Source organism: Condylostylus longicornis, unplaced genomic scaffold (assembly GCF_029603195.1).
Source record: "Condylostylus longicornis isolate FDR11 unplaced genomic scaffold, ASM2960319v2 ptg000010l, whole genome shotgun sequence".
Classification (NCBI taxonomy): domain Eukaryota; kingdom Metazoa; phylum Arthropoda; class Insecta; order Diptera; family Dolichopodidae; genus Condylostylus; species Condylostylus longicornis.
The window spans coordinates 10,977,142-10,995,792 of record NW_026577979.1 but is presented as its reverse complement, the minus strand read 5'-3'; the positions used below and the strand labels follow the sequence as shown (position 1 = coordinate 10,995,792).

Genomic DNA, 18,651 nt, shown 5'->3' with positions numbered 1-18,651 from the left:
TTCTATACAAAAGTTATTCTCTAACATCATTTCAATTGGAAGTCATAATTATCATTAAAAGTATTAATAATCATAGTGTGTTATCTAAATTTAGAAAGAATTACTTATAACTATATTCTGAAATTTTAAAAATCAAAGAATTAATTATTAGTAAAAAATATAAACTGAGGAAAATAATTAAAATATTTGAATGAAAAAATAAATGTTGAAATTATAATAAATTAAAACTTCTATTATAAGAAAAAAAATTTAATTTATGTATATGTGGATGTATTATATTATGTACATATTTATTTTTAATATATGTTATGTATATAATCAGTTTCAAATTCAAAGATGTAAGAAAATACCTTGAAATCTTCTCTTTTTCTGTTATTTTTTTTTTTGCTTTCATTCATTCATTAGTTTGCAACATTTAGATATATAGGCAATTATTAAATATAAATAGAGGTATATAAGTAACGTATAGAACGTATGTCATAAGATAGAATTGTGCATACTTTTACGTGCATATTTACATATATATATATTATGTATGTTTATGAAATAGTTGGGTAAAAAGGACGAGTAGAGAAGAAAAAGCTTTTACATGGATAGAGAAGGGGTCGAAGTAGATGAAACCCTAACCAAATAAAAAAACTGAATACGGCAATATAAGCGCAGAACAATTTCTTTGTTGCCCAATATATAGAAGAAGTAGAAGGAACTGCGCGATAAAAGAATGGGTTTTTTGCTTGCTTTCTTTTTTTTTTTGCAATTTTTTTCTGCTCATTTTTAAAACATGAACAAAACTTTTCATTGAAAACATTCTAAATGAAATTTTCATCTGAAAGAAGAGAAAAAAAAAACAATAATAAGAAAAACAAAAAAAAAAAAATGTTTTTTTTTCCTTCATATTTCCTATGTGTACCTGCCATTGAAAAATTAAAAGAAATATATGTACATATGTATTGTATATACATATATAAATATAATGCATATAATTATGTATGTATACATACATATGTAGAATAATTATTTTGCATAAACAAACGCACAAATAAAATTTATTCATTTTTCATCTCCGTTCTTCCATTAATATCTTCTAATATAGAATTTTAATTTCGATAAACAGGACCCCCTCACTTTTTAAAATCCGTACATGCATATACATATTTAAACTTTATACATAGTCACATATAAATGCATATCATATGCACAAACATATGCACGTACATTGTGTATTTTATGATATTATAAAAATAATAAATACAAAAGAAAAACAAAAAATATTTTTGTTTTTCTGTTTTTCTTCTTTTCTTTTTGTTTTCCTCATATCAAAATTCATTCTCAATTCGCTATAAATGACGAAGCAGAAAAAAAAATTTTCTTTTGTTTTTTTCTTTTTTTGTTGTTCTTGTTTTTATTTTGACAGATTTTTATTACTGACCTACTTTTTGATTTATAAATAAATTTTCATGCAAATATACATACACATACTCCAATATTAAATGTCTATAGAATGTTATTGTTAGTATAACAAAAATTTATAATTATCGCTATACGTAATCTATACATAAATACACATATACACAATATTATGTACAATCTTGTATATAAGTAACGTTATGAAAAAATTAACTGGCAACTGCAAAATTTTACTTACTTTCAATTTTTTCAATTATAATATTATTCATACAAAATTTTAAATAAGAATAAAAATAAAAACTAAAAAAATAAATTGAATAAAATTTTAACAGGAAAAATTGAATTCACAACAGCCGAATAAAAATTCTGTAGAAAAAAAGCTTTCCATTTATTTGATATCTGCAAAAGTTAATGAAAACAAATTTTTTCTGCGAAATCTGTAATAAAATCAAAATCATACGTGAGTTTTAAAAATTTTATATTTCGTTCTGTGCTGCGATATTTTTAGTGAAGCGTATATACAAACATGTATACATTATTCCAATATAAATGCTAACTTATATACAAACACTTACCTATCGTTATATTTGATATGAAAGTTTTTTTCATCTGTAATTCTGCACACATAAAAAATACGTGTAGATAACATTTTTTTCATTAAAAAAAGATCCTTAATATAACGGTTAAATTTTTTATGTATTTGTACGTGTGTATGTGTGTTTGCCTTTATGCATTTATAATTTTTTATTACATATGTATATTTTATATTATTGAATGATTTGGATATTTTTAATAATATTCTTAAAGTAAAAAACTATTTTAGTGAAAAATAAAAATTTAAAATTCTTAATACATAATTTTCATGTATGTGTGTATGTGTTCATTTGCAATTATTCTGCCAAATATTAAATATATTCTTTTTTCCTTATTTAACACTTTAAATGGTATAATAATAAAAGTTTTCAATTGGGTTATGACGTTAATAGTGTTCTGATTGCGTATTTTCACGTGCTTCTGAAGGTTTCTGTTTTTCTTTTCTTGTATATACCAGTTCGGTATAAAACAAAATATAATGCAGTAAAAATTGCATATACATATTATTTTTATACATACATCATTTATGTGTACATACAACATTATGTACATAATAGTTTCCATTATCAACTCAGATGTATATAATTCCAAATTATGCAATAAATTATATGCATAGTGCAAATGCATGTATAATATTTATATTTTTATGACGTCATATAAGATCTTATAAAAATTAGCTGATAAATTTAATATACCAAAAAATATTTGCATCCCTTCACTTTTTATTCATCCCAAATTTTGTAATTTCTACACATTGTATACATAATACAATGTGGAAATGTATAAATACTTTGTTTACTATAAATAAATATTTATATAATCATATAATATTATTTGGCATTTTATTTGTAAAAATATTTTGAAGCCAGAGTTAGTATGTTAAATCATTTGTTTATGACGACCTATAAATATAAAACTCAACTGAAAAATCAAATGATCAAATATGAAACATATTTGAATAAATTATTTCGAAAGTTGTGTGAAAGGTATTGTAAAATCTTTAGCCAAGACTACATTTTACCAAAATAGCGGCCTTATTACCATAATCGTATATGCAAAATTTTTGATACTTTTGCACTTGCCCAGTCTCCAAAATATACTCGAATTTGATACTCGAATCGTACCTTCGAGTACAAACAACTTGTGAAAATGCTATAAACCTTTAGCTTAAATCGTTTCTCAAAGCTAAATAAATCCGATGGTAGTGCAGAGTACACGTCGTTAAATGTCAGACCATATAGAAATGTATGAATATGTTTTCGTTTCAAAATTTTCAAAATAAAGAATATATATTTGTCAAGTTAACTAAGAACAAACGCATAAATTTTCTAATAAAATCTCATTTATTCATAAATCAAAACTGCATTCTAAAAGACGTGAAGATCGAAATTTATATGGGCCTGAAGTCGAAAACGACTTAATTTTAATAATTTTCACCATAATTACAATAAAAAATATTATTTATCATTAATTAAACCCATTCGTCTTCGAATAATTTATAAAAGTAAATAGAATTTTTGTAATTTAATTAAATTTTCTACCCATTTCCTGCTATTTCATATTCAAACAAATTAATAAAATGAAATTTCACTTCATTTGCGGAACAACAAAAAGTATCAAAATAATTATCCAATTCAATATTAGATCCAAGAGTATCTACTCTCATAAACAAATCTCATTTTTCAGATAAAAATAGAATTTTTGTTCTCCTTAATTAATTTTGCATATATTTTTCCCCCCGAGCTAAAGTTCTTTTCCATTTTTGTTATGCATATTCAAATACACTGTGTTTTTTGTAAGTAAATAAAATGTTTTAGGAAAATTCATGGTAAACGCAAAAAAGGGAATTTTTTTAAGAGATTTACACCCAAAAATTATATGATCGTAACATGAAAATTTTTTAAAATAATTGTTTCGTATTTTTTTTATGAATAAAGTAGAATTTTGCTTCCATTTATTCATAATTTTGATTAAACATTATTTAGAACAATATAGTAGCTTCCAAACGTTCATAATATTTTGGAACTTCTGTAAGAAGTTAAGCAGCGAGAATAATAACCAAAAATATTTTCACTTCCTAAAGTAAAAACCTTCTCTTTCAGTAGAAAAGGTTACTGAAATGCATGAATATTAATTATTCGGCAGGCAAGTTAATAATATAAATTTACAACAAAGTTAATAAATTGCATAAACAATTAAAACCGTAAAGCAGAAAAATTGAAGAAAACTCAAATGTTTCAACCTTATCAGCAATTAATTATATTATATTATATCCTTGTCAACGTGAATACATAACGACATATACATATACAAACATTGTACTTAATGTTAACAATGACAATACAGGAAATGGATTTTGCAAAACTATAATTAAAAACTTAAGAAAATAATAATGTTGTTTTTCTTGAATGTCAAAAATGACAGACAAGAATAATAATGTATTTTTATTTTCCTCTAAAGAATACATACAAAAGTTTTTGGTATTATTTCGAAAATACGAAAAAAATTGGGAAAAAAAATGTGGGTCAATTTTCTAAATGCGAACAAAAAAAATTTTTTTTAACAAATTTTCTGTTTTGATTTTATGTCATAGCTAAATAGGTACAATTTTAAATAATCTACACCATATTCTACGCTTGTTATTTCGTTTACACTTTTATTAATAATTAGACATCAGAAAATATGCGTCTATGCCAAATATTTTTTCATATTTTTTTTTTACTTCAAAAATTTGTATGCTGCGATCAGCCTTGGTAATCAACAGTGAAAAACTAACGTAATATTCTGTCCATCATTTAGCCTGATCATGCATTTTTTTAATAAGAACCGAGACTTAAGTACAAAATGTACTTTTAAAAAGTTTTCTTTTAAAAATTGTATTTCAGCTAGAAAAAGTCTAATGGTACCTACAGATGCAGCATATTGCCCTTATTCATGTTTTATTTGCTACGCCTATATTATGAGGATGTTTCATTAAATTATTGTCAATGAAGAAAAACTATCATTAGGTTATTGAAATTTAATATCAAAAATTTTGTATGATTAACTTTCAATGAAATAGTAATTTGATTAATTTTGCAGGTATTAAAGGTAATTTTGGAATCACTTGAAAATCATTAAAGCTGTTTCCATAGTCATAAAAATACATTTGAAATTTTCTCTACACAACATATTTTATAATTAAATTTTTAATTATTTTAAGTATTAGTCATAACAGTTTTATAACTAAGTGTATATAAAGCAGAAAATACTTAAATTTTACGATAACATTAATCATCTAAATATAATAAAAATCAACTAAGTCGTACCCAAATAGTATATATAAAAATATTTAAATTTCGCATAATAGCTTGCATTTTTATTTAACAAAAATACTAAATTAATTGTTATACACATACAATAATAAATTTAAACATTTCGTCAGCTGTTTTTGGTGGCTTCTTCATTCGTTTTATTGTTAAAATATAATTGAAAAATTAAAATATTTGCTCAAAAATTGTAAAATAAAAATTTTATATAAATTTTGTACATAAAATTTAAAATCTGTTTTTTGGCTCGGTAGTTATATATTTTGCTATACATAAGTCATACACACATACTTACATGTTTTTGTTTTAATTGCTCATGTTTTATTGATTTACTCATAGCATAAAATTAATTTAATAAATTTATTTCTAAAGACTTCTAAAGAAAATGCAAAAAAAATTTCATTATTTAAATTTCTAAAAAAAAATATTTTGAATCAATTGAATTTTTCATATAACATTAGAGACTATTTACAATTTTATTAATTTTATTTAACATAAAATGTAATTTATTTATTTTCCGTTTTAAATTTTTCTTATTAAAGTTTATTTATTATTGTTGTTTCTAAGAAAATACGGGGTTTCGCCATATTATGGCTTTAAACTGATTACAAATGCAATTTTCATTGCAAAAATTTTTTTTCAATCATCTAGATCCATAAAAGTAGGTCATAAAGCTCTCAACAAAAAAACGAAAACTAACGTTTAGAAAAAGTGAATAATTCTTAATTAATGTTAGAATAGAGTTGAAGTTAATAACATTAATTCTGTTAAATTAAATAGCAATAAAATTATCCTCTTTTTAGCAGTTTTCAAAAAAAATTTGGGAAGTTCTAACTAGTTTTATTCTGCCCACCTGTCCGTCCGTAAGCAAGTTTACATAATATATCTATATCTATATCTAAACCTAAAATATTTTCTGAACCTCATTTGGAATTAAAAATAAAGTTGGTTTGTGAAATAGCACCTTTCTTTTAAACAAGTGAAATACTATGCTTTTAAAAACAATCTACAACAATATTCAAATTATTTTCATTCCGACAAAATATTTCAAATGATTGCATACATTTAGGATTAGCAAAAAAAACGATAGTGGCGTTAACATAGTAAAATAGTTATTTAAAATAAATAATTATATTTCTTGCTAGAATAGCAAGTTTTTGCTTTTATAGAAATTCAGGAACAAATTTTAAGAATTTCGAAAATTGATAATTTTGGGAGAGGTGGAAGAAAATTTTAGAGGGCGGAGATAGGTAAACATTTTCTTCTGAAAAATAAGTTACTACTAAAGATCTATTTGTAAACCAAATTACAGATTTTTTTTCAAAGTACGTAAAAGTTTTGCAAGCAGAAATACGTACAAACGAACGGGCAAAATAAAAGTAATAAGCACATTTTTTCAAATTTTTTTTTGGAAAATTGCTAAAAATAGGTTTTTGTTAGAAAAAATCTCCAACCTGTTATCTTGGTAAAAATTTTCTCAAAGAAAATATTAACATGTTGGGGTTAAAAATAAATCGCTTGGACCTATACACACATGATAAAGTAAGTGATATAGGTAAAAGAAAAGCGGCCAAACCATAAATTATGTAGCTGATGCAAGTACATTTTTAATAGTTTGTGTTGGTAAATGAACCTTATCTGAAATGAAAATATTTTGTTTTTTTAAATCATGTTTCAAGTTAAAAAAATTGCGATTAAGAATAATGTATAATCTGTGGGTAAGTAAAAAACGCCTAGCTACATCTTCCTTGTGAGTATCGGACGGTAATCCAGAGAAAAAAGGGAAAAATTATGTACTGACTAAGGTGAGGAAATGATCTGCTAAGTTCTAGCAGTAGCTCAAATCTGAAGGGTATAAGAATAAGCCTTTACGAAAACAAAAATAACGAACTTTTATACCGTAAAAATAAGCTTATTAACAAATGCGCCGCAACATTCAAGTACAATGCACAATCAGAAAAAAAAGGAAACAAAAATTAGATAAGAAACAAACAATTTAGAATTTGGATATTATAAAAAATTTGTAGGCGGTTAAATTTATATTCTGTGCCAAGAAAAAACAAGAAAAGCAAAAAATCATTTTCGTTTATATTACTTTCGTCGAAAAATTTGTTAACATTTTGTTTAAATTTTAAATTTTTCTTATTTGCAATTGAATGTTCTATATTTGCTAAATACGAGAATTTGTCCAACTGATACGTTTCCAACAAAGTCATACGCCTTCATTAAAAATGTATCCCAGCTCCAAAAGTTCTAAACGAACGTACAAATGCACCATCATATATCAAGTTCTTTCGACATAATAAAATATATACAACGAGTTTTAATTAACAACAAATTTTAGAAATTGAAAGTTTAAAATATCTTTTTTTTCACTTTATCTCATTAGACACTAACTTAAATTTTTTGTTGCATCAGCAAATTTTCGGCATATCGAAGTGATTTTGTTTTTTCATCATTCAGTACAAATTTTTTCTCTTAACATTCAAAATGTCTCTATTACTTTGGCAAAATGGACAAAATGATATTATTAACAGACGATGTTTTTTTTCTTTATAATTATAAATAGAATTTAAAAACGTTAGCCAAGAATTTAAAAAAAATTGTACTTATATACGTACGAAGAAAGAAGACAAAAAATCCTACACAAAATATTTCTTTTATAAATTTTGAAAATTATTTTTTTTAACCTCAGACTATTTTCGACATAATTCTTATAAGTCAAATATTGTGTTAATGTTTAATGTATGGGACTATGTAGGAATCTAATATACATATATCCCTCTACATTTATACCCTCATTTCAATGTAAAGTCTCTAGATAAAGAAGGAGCGAAAAAGGTTGGAAAAATTAACAATATCGTAAAAATACTATAAGTCGAACCAACCAGTCGATTACCGCTACATACTGAACCATATAATTATTATAATATGTTTATAAACCAAAGTGATTTGCAACATTTCCTTAAGAATATTAATATAGAGCAGTTTCCAATATAATATATCGTGATATGCTGCGTTTGCAAAAAAAATCTGCAATCTTAATTATCATATGCATTCACTTCGATAGTGGTAGCGTACAATCTTAATGATCTTATGCACCCTCATTGTCACTTCGTTAGTGGTAGGTGTAGTAGTAATACCCAATTTAATTATCAAGTGTACTGTTATAGTGCTTTCCATAACAGGTTAAATATTTCATTCTAAAATAATTTTTAAAATTATTTACTCAAAAACTAAAAAATAAAGAAATAAAATTTAATTTATTTTTGAATGTGTGAAATATTTTTGTGATATTTTATATTTTTACTTAAGTATGTACACCGTACCCGTAAAATAATATTGTCAATTGCAAAAATTTATTCTTACCAAATTTTGTGTTGGTTAGATTATGATATATCCTATGTACTATTGAAAAATTTGGTGATTAACTTTTAGAAACCATTTTCGAATGTCTAGTGAATTTCCAGTGAGCAAGAATTTATTCGTTTGCTTTCACTCGACCTTAGTATATTTCACTAGTATTTTTTATCGAATTTTGATATTCGATATAATTATGTATTTGATTTAATTTGACGATGCCATAGAACTGTTATCATTGTTATCGCCGTAAGGACTTACGCCAAATTATGTTTTTATAGCATTTGCAAATTGTAAAGTCCAATATGAAAAAAAAATACTATCACTATCCCTTTTTCCTAAAAATACTTCGAATTTTTCCAGTATTGTTCTAGGGGTGCGACATATACATATATGCGTGTAATTATTATCTTCCTATACATATTATGTACGAGGATTTAAGTATTATATTTTAAACTAAATGATTTTATTAAGTTTTATATATTGTATATGTTTAAATAAATATGAGTGTTTCAATATGAATACGAAAATATTTACTCATAATATGATGTTTAAAGCATTAATTTATGCTTAATTTACTTAAATGACACAAATACTTTTATTTCAAGTAAAATTCTATTTGTTACATACATATTTGTACGTATATATAAATTTTTACGATCATAAGTGCAAGGTATTAATTTTTTATAAATTTATCAATATAATTTTGTAATTTAATACATATGAAATTTCTTTGTTCCTTAGCTTCTGAAACTAGAATGTAAGGGGTACATTACAAGAATCAGATTTGACAATAATAATGATTTTTAATGTAGACGTAACACTGCATTGAAATAAAATTCAATTTTTTTCAGACTAGAGATTGTCAGTCCTTGTATATGTAGCAACCTAGTATTATTACGATTAAAAAATTGGAAAAATAAGCGTTTCTATTTTACTTTTTGCATTTGAGTCACATCAAGTCAATATGAAGTTAATTTCAGTTTTGTTGGGCGCTATTCCTCGTTAAATAGAACAGACCAACAGGAGTAGGAATTTTCAAATTTGGAAATGAATTCATCATAAATAATTAGATCTAGGTAAGCACTAAACAAACAATTTTAACAATTTAATATTTTAAGTTAAGTTTGATAGGGTTTTTTAAAATATAATATATATTTTCTATATTTTTATAATATTTTTCGGTTTTCTCTTCTAGACGTATCATTTGAAGTGATAAGGTATTATAAAAGCAGTGATGGGAGCTTACCGAATCAACTATGTGATACTTGTTACCCGTACGAATAGTTTCTGAGAATTATGTGATAGTTGATAAAAGCTTCCATTGAACACTTATTCTAGTGAAATTTGAGCAATCAAACAACTAAAATTTTTGAAATAATTAGTTAAGCCCGTTAATGCAAAATTTTAAAATTGTTGCCTTTATAGTTTCCAATATATGTATATGCAACTTAATTCGGTGTGACAGCAATTTCAAAACATTACCATGGTAGTAAAGTGGGGCTTGGTTTTACTTACGTTAAACAGTTTAGTGACAACAACACTATTTCTGGTATAACCCTTGAACAAATAGTCTTGTACAGCACCAGTTCTTAAATCGAAGAGTTTTCAAACCCCGATAAGGTTATAATAAAAATTATACTATCATTATAAAGCTTAACATAAAATATTACAAAATAAAATATTTATATAAAAGTAATTATCCTCACATCCATGATATTCGATATTGAATGCCAACAAAAATTAAAACAATTACTATCAATAACCTTCAATATTTAATATAAAGAAACAACTCCGGGAGGCTCCGGTCAATGGCTTATGAAACTGAAGCTCGACCCTAAAGTCAAATGAAGATCCTAATGCTTCCAAGTGGAGTAAGGAGAAAAAATTTACTTTAAAATTAATAATAGTTAATTTTATATATAAAGTTTGTACAAATACACATATACATATACATATAATATGCGTATCCTACATATAGCAATAATTCATTCTGAAAAATTTTCAATAAAAGTTTGAATTTCGGAAGTTTGTAAAGCTTTCTTAAAAAAAAAAACGTTTTTTAATTAGATATGCTAACAATAAAAAGTGGAAGCTTTTATGAAAAATGTTTTGTTGCAATGAAATAAAATTTATTTAAAATATTTTGTAGATATTTTATTTTATTTTTTTTTTTTCATTTTTATTTTTTAGCCGCCCATGAAAATTAGATCATGATTTTTTAAGATCCACCCGCAAAATACATTTTCTTCCCTTCTTTATAAAAATATATTCGAACTTATGATGAAAAATCCAACAGCAACAGAAAAAACAAAAAACCAACTAACAATTCGAAAAAAAAAATTTTTTTAAATCAAATGAATTTTTACACTTCAGATCATTTTTATATAATTATATTTTTGCAATTTATATATACAATTTTCTAAATGTATATCTATAATATCTAAACGCACACACATACATAATATATCTATTTCGGTACAATCCAAAATTAGATTATACCCAGTAGCTATATGGTATCTTTGAAAACTTCATCACTATACAAAACATTTTAGTGAAATTTCTTTTTAGAAAACAAAAAAAAAAGGAAAAATATTTATTTTTTCGAAAAAAGAAAATTAATTTTATATTTTTTTTTTTTCATACATATGTAAAATTGTATTTGTAAAGCGATTTTGCACGATCTTAAATAAGAAAATAGTCAGCCGTTGTTCGTCGGACCGTTCAGTTAAAGTTCTGTCGTCCGCCGCGTATCGTTGTCTCTTCTTTTAATTTTTTTCCCTTTAAGGTGAGTTGGGTCGAGCTAAAAAGTGAATTAAAAAAAAAAATTCAAAAAAAATAAAAAAAATTTCAGATTAAATTAAAAAAAAAATTTTTTCTAAAAAAATGGAAATTTAATATATTTTTAATTAATTAAAAAATTTCGTTACTTTAAAATTACAATTATTAAAATAATTTAATAAAGTAATTTTAATAAAGTGAATTAAAAATTTATTTTTTTTCATAAATTACAAATTTTAAAATTTTGCAATTTAAAAACCTTCACCATTTTCTCTTTTAACAACGCGCACGTATGCTTAAATATATATTTTTTTTAATCTTTTATATTATTTTATTAAATTTTAATATAAAACTTTTATAAAATCATTTTGATGTACAAAAGTTACGGTTTTACGAAGAATACATCGAAATCTGTATGAAAATTTTCAGCTTATAAAAATTTTTTGGGACCTGAAATATTATACTGGGATTACGCAATTTTTTTTTTCCAAAAATTTTTGTATGGAGAAAGTTTATGCTTATATTGAATTATAAAAAATGAATAAATTTAATAATTTATTTCATTTAAATAATTTTCAAAAATTAAAAAATTTAAAAGAAAAATAGAATTAAAAAAATTTTTTCTAAAAAACCGAAAAAGAACAAACAACAAAGTATAGAAAAAAAAATCTAAATTTTAAATTTTTAAAATAGCAAAACTAAAAGTGATTTAAGAATTTTCAAAATGAAATTAATTTAAAGAAAAAAAAATGTAGGATAAAATCTATTTTTAAATTCTAATGAATAATATGTGAATTAATAAATGTGTATGTGAGAAGAAAAGCATAAATTCGTATACGAAAACAAAGCAAAAGAAAAAACAAACAAAAAAAAAGAAAATTAGACTGAAAATTTCTAAGTATAAGTAAAATCAAATTCTACATCTTATTTCGAAGAAAAGAAAATTAAAAAAAAAATATTTTTTTTTGTGAAATATTATTTTTCAGCCATTTTATATGAAATTTAAGTGATTATTTTTATATTGAAAATATTTTGAAACAAAATTCACCTAAATATTAAAATTTATTTGACATTTATATTTAAATTTTCTATAATTATAAAACTTTTTCATACGTCAATTATTATATGAAGAGCAAGTGGTTTCTGATGAGAGGCAACATTTATGTACATGCATATTGGAGACTTCATTTTCAATTACATTTTCATTCATTCTTCTTATCTCTCTCATTTACCTTTTTATATGTATGAACGCCTTTTGTTCGGTTCTCTTAATTAATTTAAATTTTTTAAGAGAAAAAATATTAATGGTACAATTCTATTTAATTGCCATTTTAAAGTTATTGAGAAATTTTAATTTGCATAAATTTTTAAACTATAATTCAAATATTTAAAAATTATTTAACAATTATAAAATTAATAAAATTACACATTAAATAAATGTAAGAAATATGATCATTTGAATTTTTTAAATTTTTAAATGCCGTAAAACGAAGCAATTTTTAATTTTGTCGAACCAAATACTGTGTTCAAATTTCAATTTTCAATTTTATCCATACATATACAAAAATCTTGCTCCAATAATTAGTTAATTTTTTTCTGTTTTTTTTTTTTTTTTAAAATCAAAAATATTAATTTATTTCGAAAAGTTTTGTACATATTCACACCTACTTAACATAAATTTTTGCTCCTCTTTTAACAATTTAAAAAAATCTATTTTTAAAATAGAATGAAAAATCCCACATGCTCTCGGTGTTTCGTTCAAAAATTTAGCGAATTTTTAGAGTGGGTGTGAAATGGATAAAACTTGCTGATCATATTTTCTAATTCATTTAAATATTTTCATTTAAATAATCTATAGATTCAAGAATACCAAAGGCAAAGCAAATTTATTTTGCGGATAATTTTTTTTTTAAGAAATAATTTGTGTTTATAATATTTTCTATGGATATTTATTCCTTAAAACTAGAAATTTAATTTTAAATTAAAAACGCTAAACACTTATACTAATCTACATAATTATTGGTCACTTAAACACATTTCACATACCAACAAACCATATATCTACATACAATGCGTTTTTATACTTTTATTTTTACATACAATATAAATAATTTATTTTACATGCGCACTTTTCACATACACAATTAAACAAAATGAAATTATATCAAATTTTTTTTGGAAAAAATGTTTTTTTTTTTAAATTGATATTTACTTACATAAACACACATTTTTACTACCAAAAACACTTATATACACGTATAATACCTAAAAATATACATATAAGATTTTGGTATAAAGATGATACAATTTAAAAAATAATATATTATATAATTGAAAACTTGTTTAGTAAGCGCGATATTATGGAAAAAAAATGTCATAAGAAGTGATATACTTTTCTCTGAGCACAATAAAAGAGTTTCGACTGAGCTGAAATTTATATTTAAGAAAACACAAAAAAATTATTAAAATCACAGGGAAATGCAACAATAACCTATATAGTAAACAACCCAGGACGTAATGTAAAGTAGAATCTGAAACATACTTAAAACATAATATTTAAAAAGGAGGATAAAAAGTACGAAAAAGTTCTTTTCCGTATTTTTAGAAATAGAATCCGGCTAAATTACTATTAATTCCAAAAACTTTACAGCCGTTAAGTAAAAAAAATAAAAATACCTCATAAAGAATTTGACAAAGCTTTCTTTTAAAAAAAATATACAATGGTTTCAAAAATATAAAAAATTTTAAAAACAAAGATAATAAAATGTTGAAATATATTTTTCAAATAAATTAAATATCTTAATAAAAATATTAACTTTCTTGATTCTCGATCTTGATTGCGATTAAAATTTTATGTTTTGTCCAAAAATTACTTTAAATCGTTAAGCTTGGTTTACTCGAATCCAAAAATTCTGATTTAAATAGTTTTTAATCATTGCCAAAGATAAACATAATATGAGCAAAAAATTAAAATATTTTATGAATTATTAAAATTTCTTATATAAATAATACCATACTAATAACATCAACTGTAAAACACCAAATCTGAAGCTATTCAAAGAAAGGCTTACAAACAACAGATTGCTGTTTATAGATTTGGCTTATTGAAAATTTATTTTTTCCTATAAGAATTTCTTAATTCTCTACCTTTAGTTAAATATATTAGAATACATTTGTAATGCCAAATTTTGTTAGTTTTTTCAATTTTTCGAAATTATTCGGTTATAATGAAATTAACTGATCTGATGCCGGAATCCTAAAATAGAATTGCAATGCAATTTTAATTTGATTTTTAAAGAAATTCGTCTTGGAAATTCATCGCTAAACGTAAAAAAAAATTTGCAAAGAAATTTGCGCTTATCTTGAATCAGTTTAATAAATTGATTTAAAATGAAGCACCAAACCAAGCATAAAATATTTAGACATAATATCAGGAGTTGCCATGGTAAATTAAAATCGGCGTCAAGAAATCGACGAATCCAAACAATATTTTCGCTAAAAATAGTTTACGTTTCTTAAAATATATTTTCTTTTATAAACCTAAATCCAGATTATTTTAAAACGCTCAATCAATCTTGTAGCTGAATAATATTAATCTTCAATTATATGAAAAATTCGATACAAATTTTTACTTTTAATTAATTAACATCAATAAAGGATGGCGGAATGCAGCAGCTGACGAAAACGATAAAATGTTTCACTAATTAATTTCCAAGACTTTCAACTATTATTAATAAAATTAATAATGTATAATAATCTCGATATTTTTTATATTTTTATTATATTTATTCAGAAATAATCAAAATTCTTTCTTGTTGATCTCGCTCAGTTTAGTTCTTTGTTCAATATTCTATTTCGATAATAAATTTGCACTTTTTATTTGCGTAATGCATAATTTAATGTAACGGTAAAATAAAATTAATTTTTCTTTTATATCATCAGAATTTTATCTTTGTTGTTATTAATTTTTTTTTTGGTATTTTATGAATTTGATTTAGGTAGACATTTAATTTATTTGGCAAAATTTTGATTTGAAATTAAATTAAGAACGAGCAGTGTGACAATAAATTTTAAAATTAGATTGACACCTGAATTTGGCAATCATTCAAAGAAGAAAAACGAAAAAAGAAATCAAAGCAATCAAATTATTCAAGTTTAGCATTTGTATAGGAACAATCATAAAATTCTAATAATGAGTAAAAAGAGCAGAGAAAAAAAACAGGATAATAATATTTTGTCATGACCTATAACGGTTAAATATTTTAGAAATTGTTCTATAAAAATATTTACAATTTTAAACTTTTAATCAAATGTCATTAATTATCAATATGTCATCAGGTGTTTAATTTCGCCATCTTACGTTGATTTCAATTAATAATTATTTTCAATAAAGGAGTGTGTCTAACACAGTATATAACATTTTATATATAAATTAATGTTAATTAGCTGTTTTATAATCCAATACAAATATTTATATAAAATATTTTAAGAAAAATATGAGTAAATTAGTTAATAAAAATATAAGTTAATTTAATATAATTGTTGTTGAAAATAACGTTAAATATGCGAATATTGACAGAAGTCAAGATAACTGACATAGAAATCTGTCACACATTGCACAAAATTCATTCTCTTAACGCCATATTCATAAACGTTATAGTATTAGTTTAGGCCAATATAATAAAATTTCAGCGAAAAAACAGAATATATGGTTTCAAACAAGGAAAGCATTAATACTTGACGAAATTTTGCGTTTTGAATATTCGACCTGATGAAAAAAAATTAATATATTCATTTGTTTTTTCTGAAGTTCCTATTATGTCAATAAATGTATTTTAAATGACTTGACTTCAGGTTTCCCTTTCATAAGCAAATTATTTACAGCACTTTTTTCCATATTTATCGAAGGTTAAAGTACTTTATTTTCACTTCACGCAAAAAACATAATAATAACGCTGCTTAAAAGGAAAATTGTCGGCTATAAATTCGATTGGAAAAAAAATTTCTGCCGGTCACATCTTTTAATTTAAAAAACAAAATGGAAAAAAGAGCGTGCTTTTCGATAAACATAAATAATAAGGCCAAAGGTCGTTTTCATTCAATACACTTGCTTTAGCTGCATCCGCCAGTTCCGAATATTTTGTATGTTTTTTTCTTCTATATTGAATTGAGATACCATTCTATTGTGCTATTGAAGTGTAGTTACTATAGCATGATTAATTTTACAAAATCTAGTTAAAACTTATTTTTATCGAAATGTTTTTGAAACAATTTCCTTAATAATCAATTATATTTTTCTAAAGACAGATTTGTCGGGGTGAAAATTATTAAATTTATAACGTATATTATTATATGTTTGCAACTGCTAGTATTTAAGTATTCAACATAGGCCACCCGTAATTAAAATTAAAATTAAAAAAAAACGCATAATTCTTCTCTGTTGTATTAAATTTTATAATTAACTCGATTCATCAATAATTATCGTAGCATTTTAAGAAATTATGAGGCGAAAAAATTTCTAAGCTCATATAATATCTGAAGTTGGAATAAATTAGAATAATCTTACATTCATTATTTTGAAAATGTCTCGCAGATTTGCAAAAAATGTCGTAAATACGAGTTGAGAATATTAAAAAAGTATTACTAAATTAAATTAATTATTAAAATTTCTCCAAAGAAAATACGTTGACTGAAAGGTTCGGCCTTTTGTTTATATACTTTGTAATTTTAAATGCAAAATAATACCACGTTAAAATGTGTTAAACGTGCTTTAAATCATATTGCTAAAAAATTTAACTTTCATCCCTTAAACAGTGAAAATTTCTCAATATTAGCTTAATTGTTCTAATATTTCTTTATCTGTATTTATGAACATATATCACATTCAATATTAATAATATAAGTAAAATTTTTTAACTTCCAAGAAATAGGCAATATTTTCAAAAAACATCTAATAGATGGTATTTTAATTTTTCTTTTTTTCCTCTTTTGCTTTTTTAAAATTACATTTTTGACATTGTTCAGCGTTCGATTGTCATATGTTTTATATGAGAAAATTTTAACAGATACGAAAATTTCTCTTCTCATTTCAAAATTTTCTCTTAATTTTTCTTTAAATATTTTCTTAACTTTTAAGAGAGTTTATTATCGTTTAAATATTATGAACCTGAAATAAGATACCTTCAATGAGATTAAAAAATTGTTAAATTTTTCTTTTTTATGAAATAGGTGCGCATGAGCACTTTGCTCCCCAAATACGGTAACATATGCGTGTTCTATTTTTGAATTATTCCTCATTATTTTGTATATAAAATTTAAAGATTTATAAGAATTATTTGTTTATCCGTTCGCAAAGCAAAATTAAATTAATTTGAATTTATTTTTTTTTAAGAAAAAAAATTTTTTTGAAAATTTTGTATTAGAAAATTGAAATTGAAATTTTTTATATTTTTACAGCTTTTAATTTAAATAGAATAATTAATCGCCATGGCTGATGATGAGGTGAGGTGAGTATCGTCATTAATTTAATAGTATTTTAAAAATAAAATAATATATTTTTTTAGTAAACATACATACATACGTAAATATTTAATATTAAATAATAATTAAAATTTTATTTTTAATTTATTTCATATGTTTTTCAGTTATGTATTGAATGTATCAATTATGTACAATTCTGTTCAAAGTTTGTTTAATGGTGACGTATTGGTGGTGTGTGACATTAATAACAAACAAACAAATTGGATTACATACAGGTAATTGTAAAAACAAAAAGAAAAAAAATAAATTAAATAAATTGATTTAGCACATTCACATTAAAATTAGTATAAAAATTAGAAATTCTAGTTTATACAAGTGACAATAAATAAGTGAGTAGAATAAATGTTCGTTTCTGTCACCGTGTGATGTATTTGTTATTATAATTGTTTTTATTTTATAAATTTTTGTTCTCATTAATATTGTCAAGGTTGTCTCTTAGATTTATTTATTTTAATTATGTTAGAGATTATGTAGAAAGGTAGATCAATAATAAAATATAGAAGTGCATAGACTGCATACATATATGGCTAAATAAAAAAAACTTTGTTCGAGACATTTTATTAAAAACCTGCCGATTGTTGAAAAAATTAATTGTAATTAAATATCAATATTAGTGATACCGATTTTAAAAGATTATTTTTTTTATTAAAATTAACTTAAT

The 18,651-nt window shown here is 23.3% G+C and overlaps 1 protein-coding gene across 14 annotated transcripts in view; it reads left to right on the top strand.

Annotated features, from left to right (window-relative positions):
* The first annotated feature begins 11,328 nt into the window (after positions 1-11,328).
* The window catches only part of LOC129619015 (troponin I), a 33,113-nt gene continuing 25,790 nt past the window's right edge, over positions 11,329-18,651 (top strand). For 5 of the 14 annotated variants that reach the window (XM_055534064.1, XM_055534065.1, XM_055534070.1 and 2 more), the window contains exons 1-2: positions 11,342-11,457; positions 17,907-17,951. In XM_055534064.1, coding sequence (XP_055390039.1) covers positions 17,937-17,951 — 15 coding nt within the window. In that variant the 5' untranslated portion in view covers positions 11,342-11,457; positions 17,907-17,936. Of the gene's footprint in view, positions 11,458-17,906; positions 17,952-18,651 lie in introns of all 14 variants that reach the window. The other 9 variants (XR_008697836.1, XM_055534062.1, XM_055534069.1 and 6 more) reach the window with 5 other exon arrangements.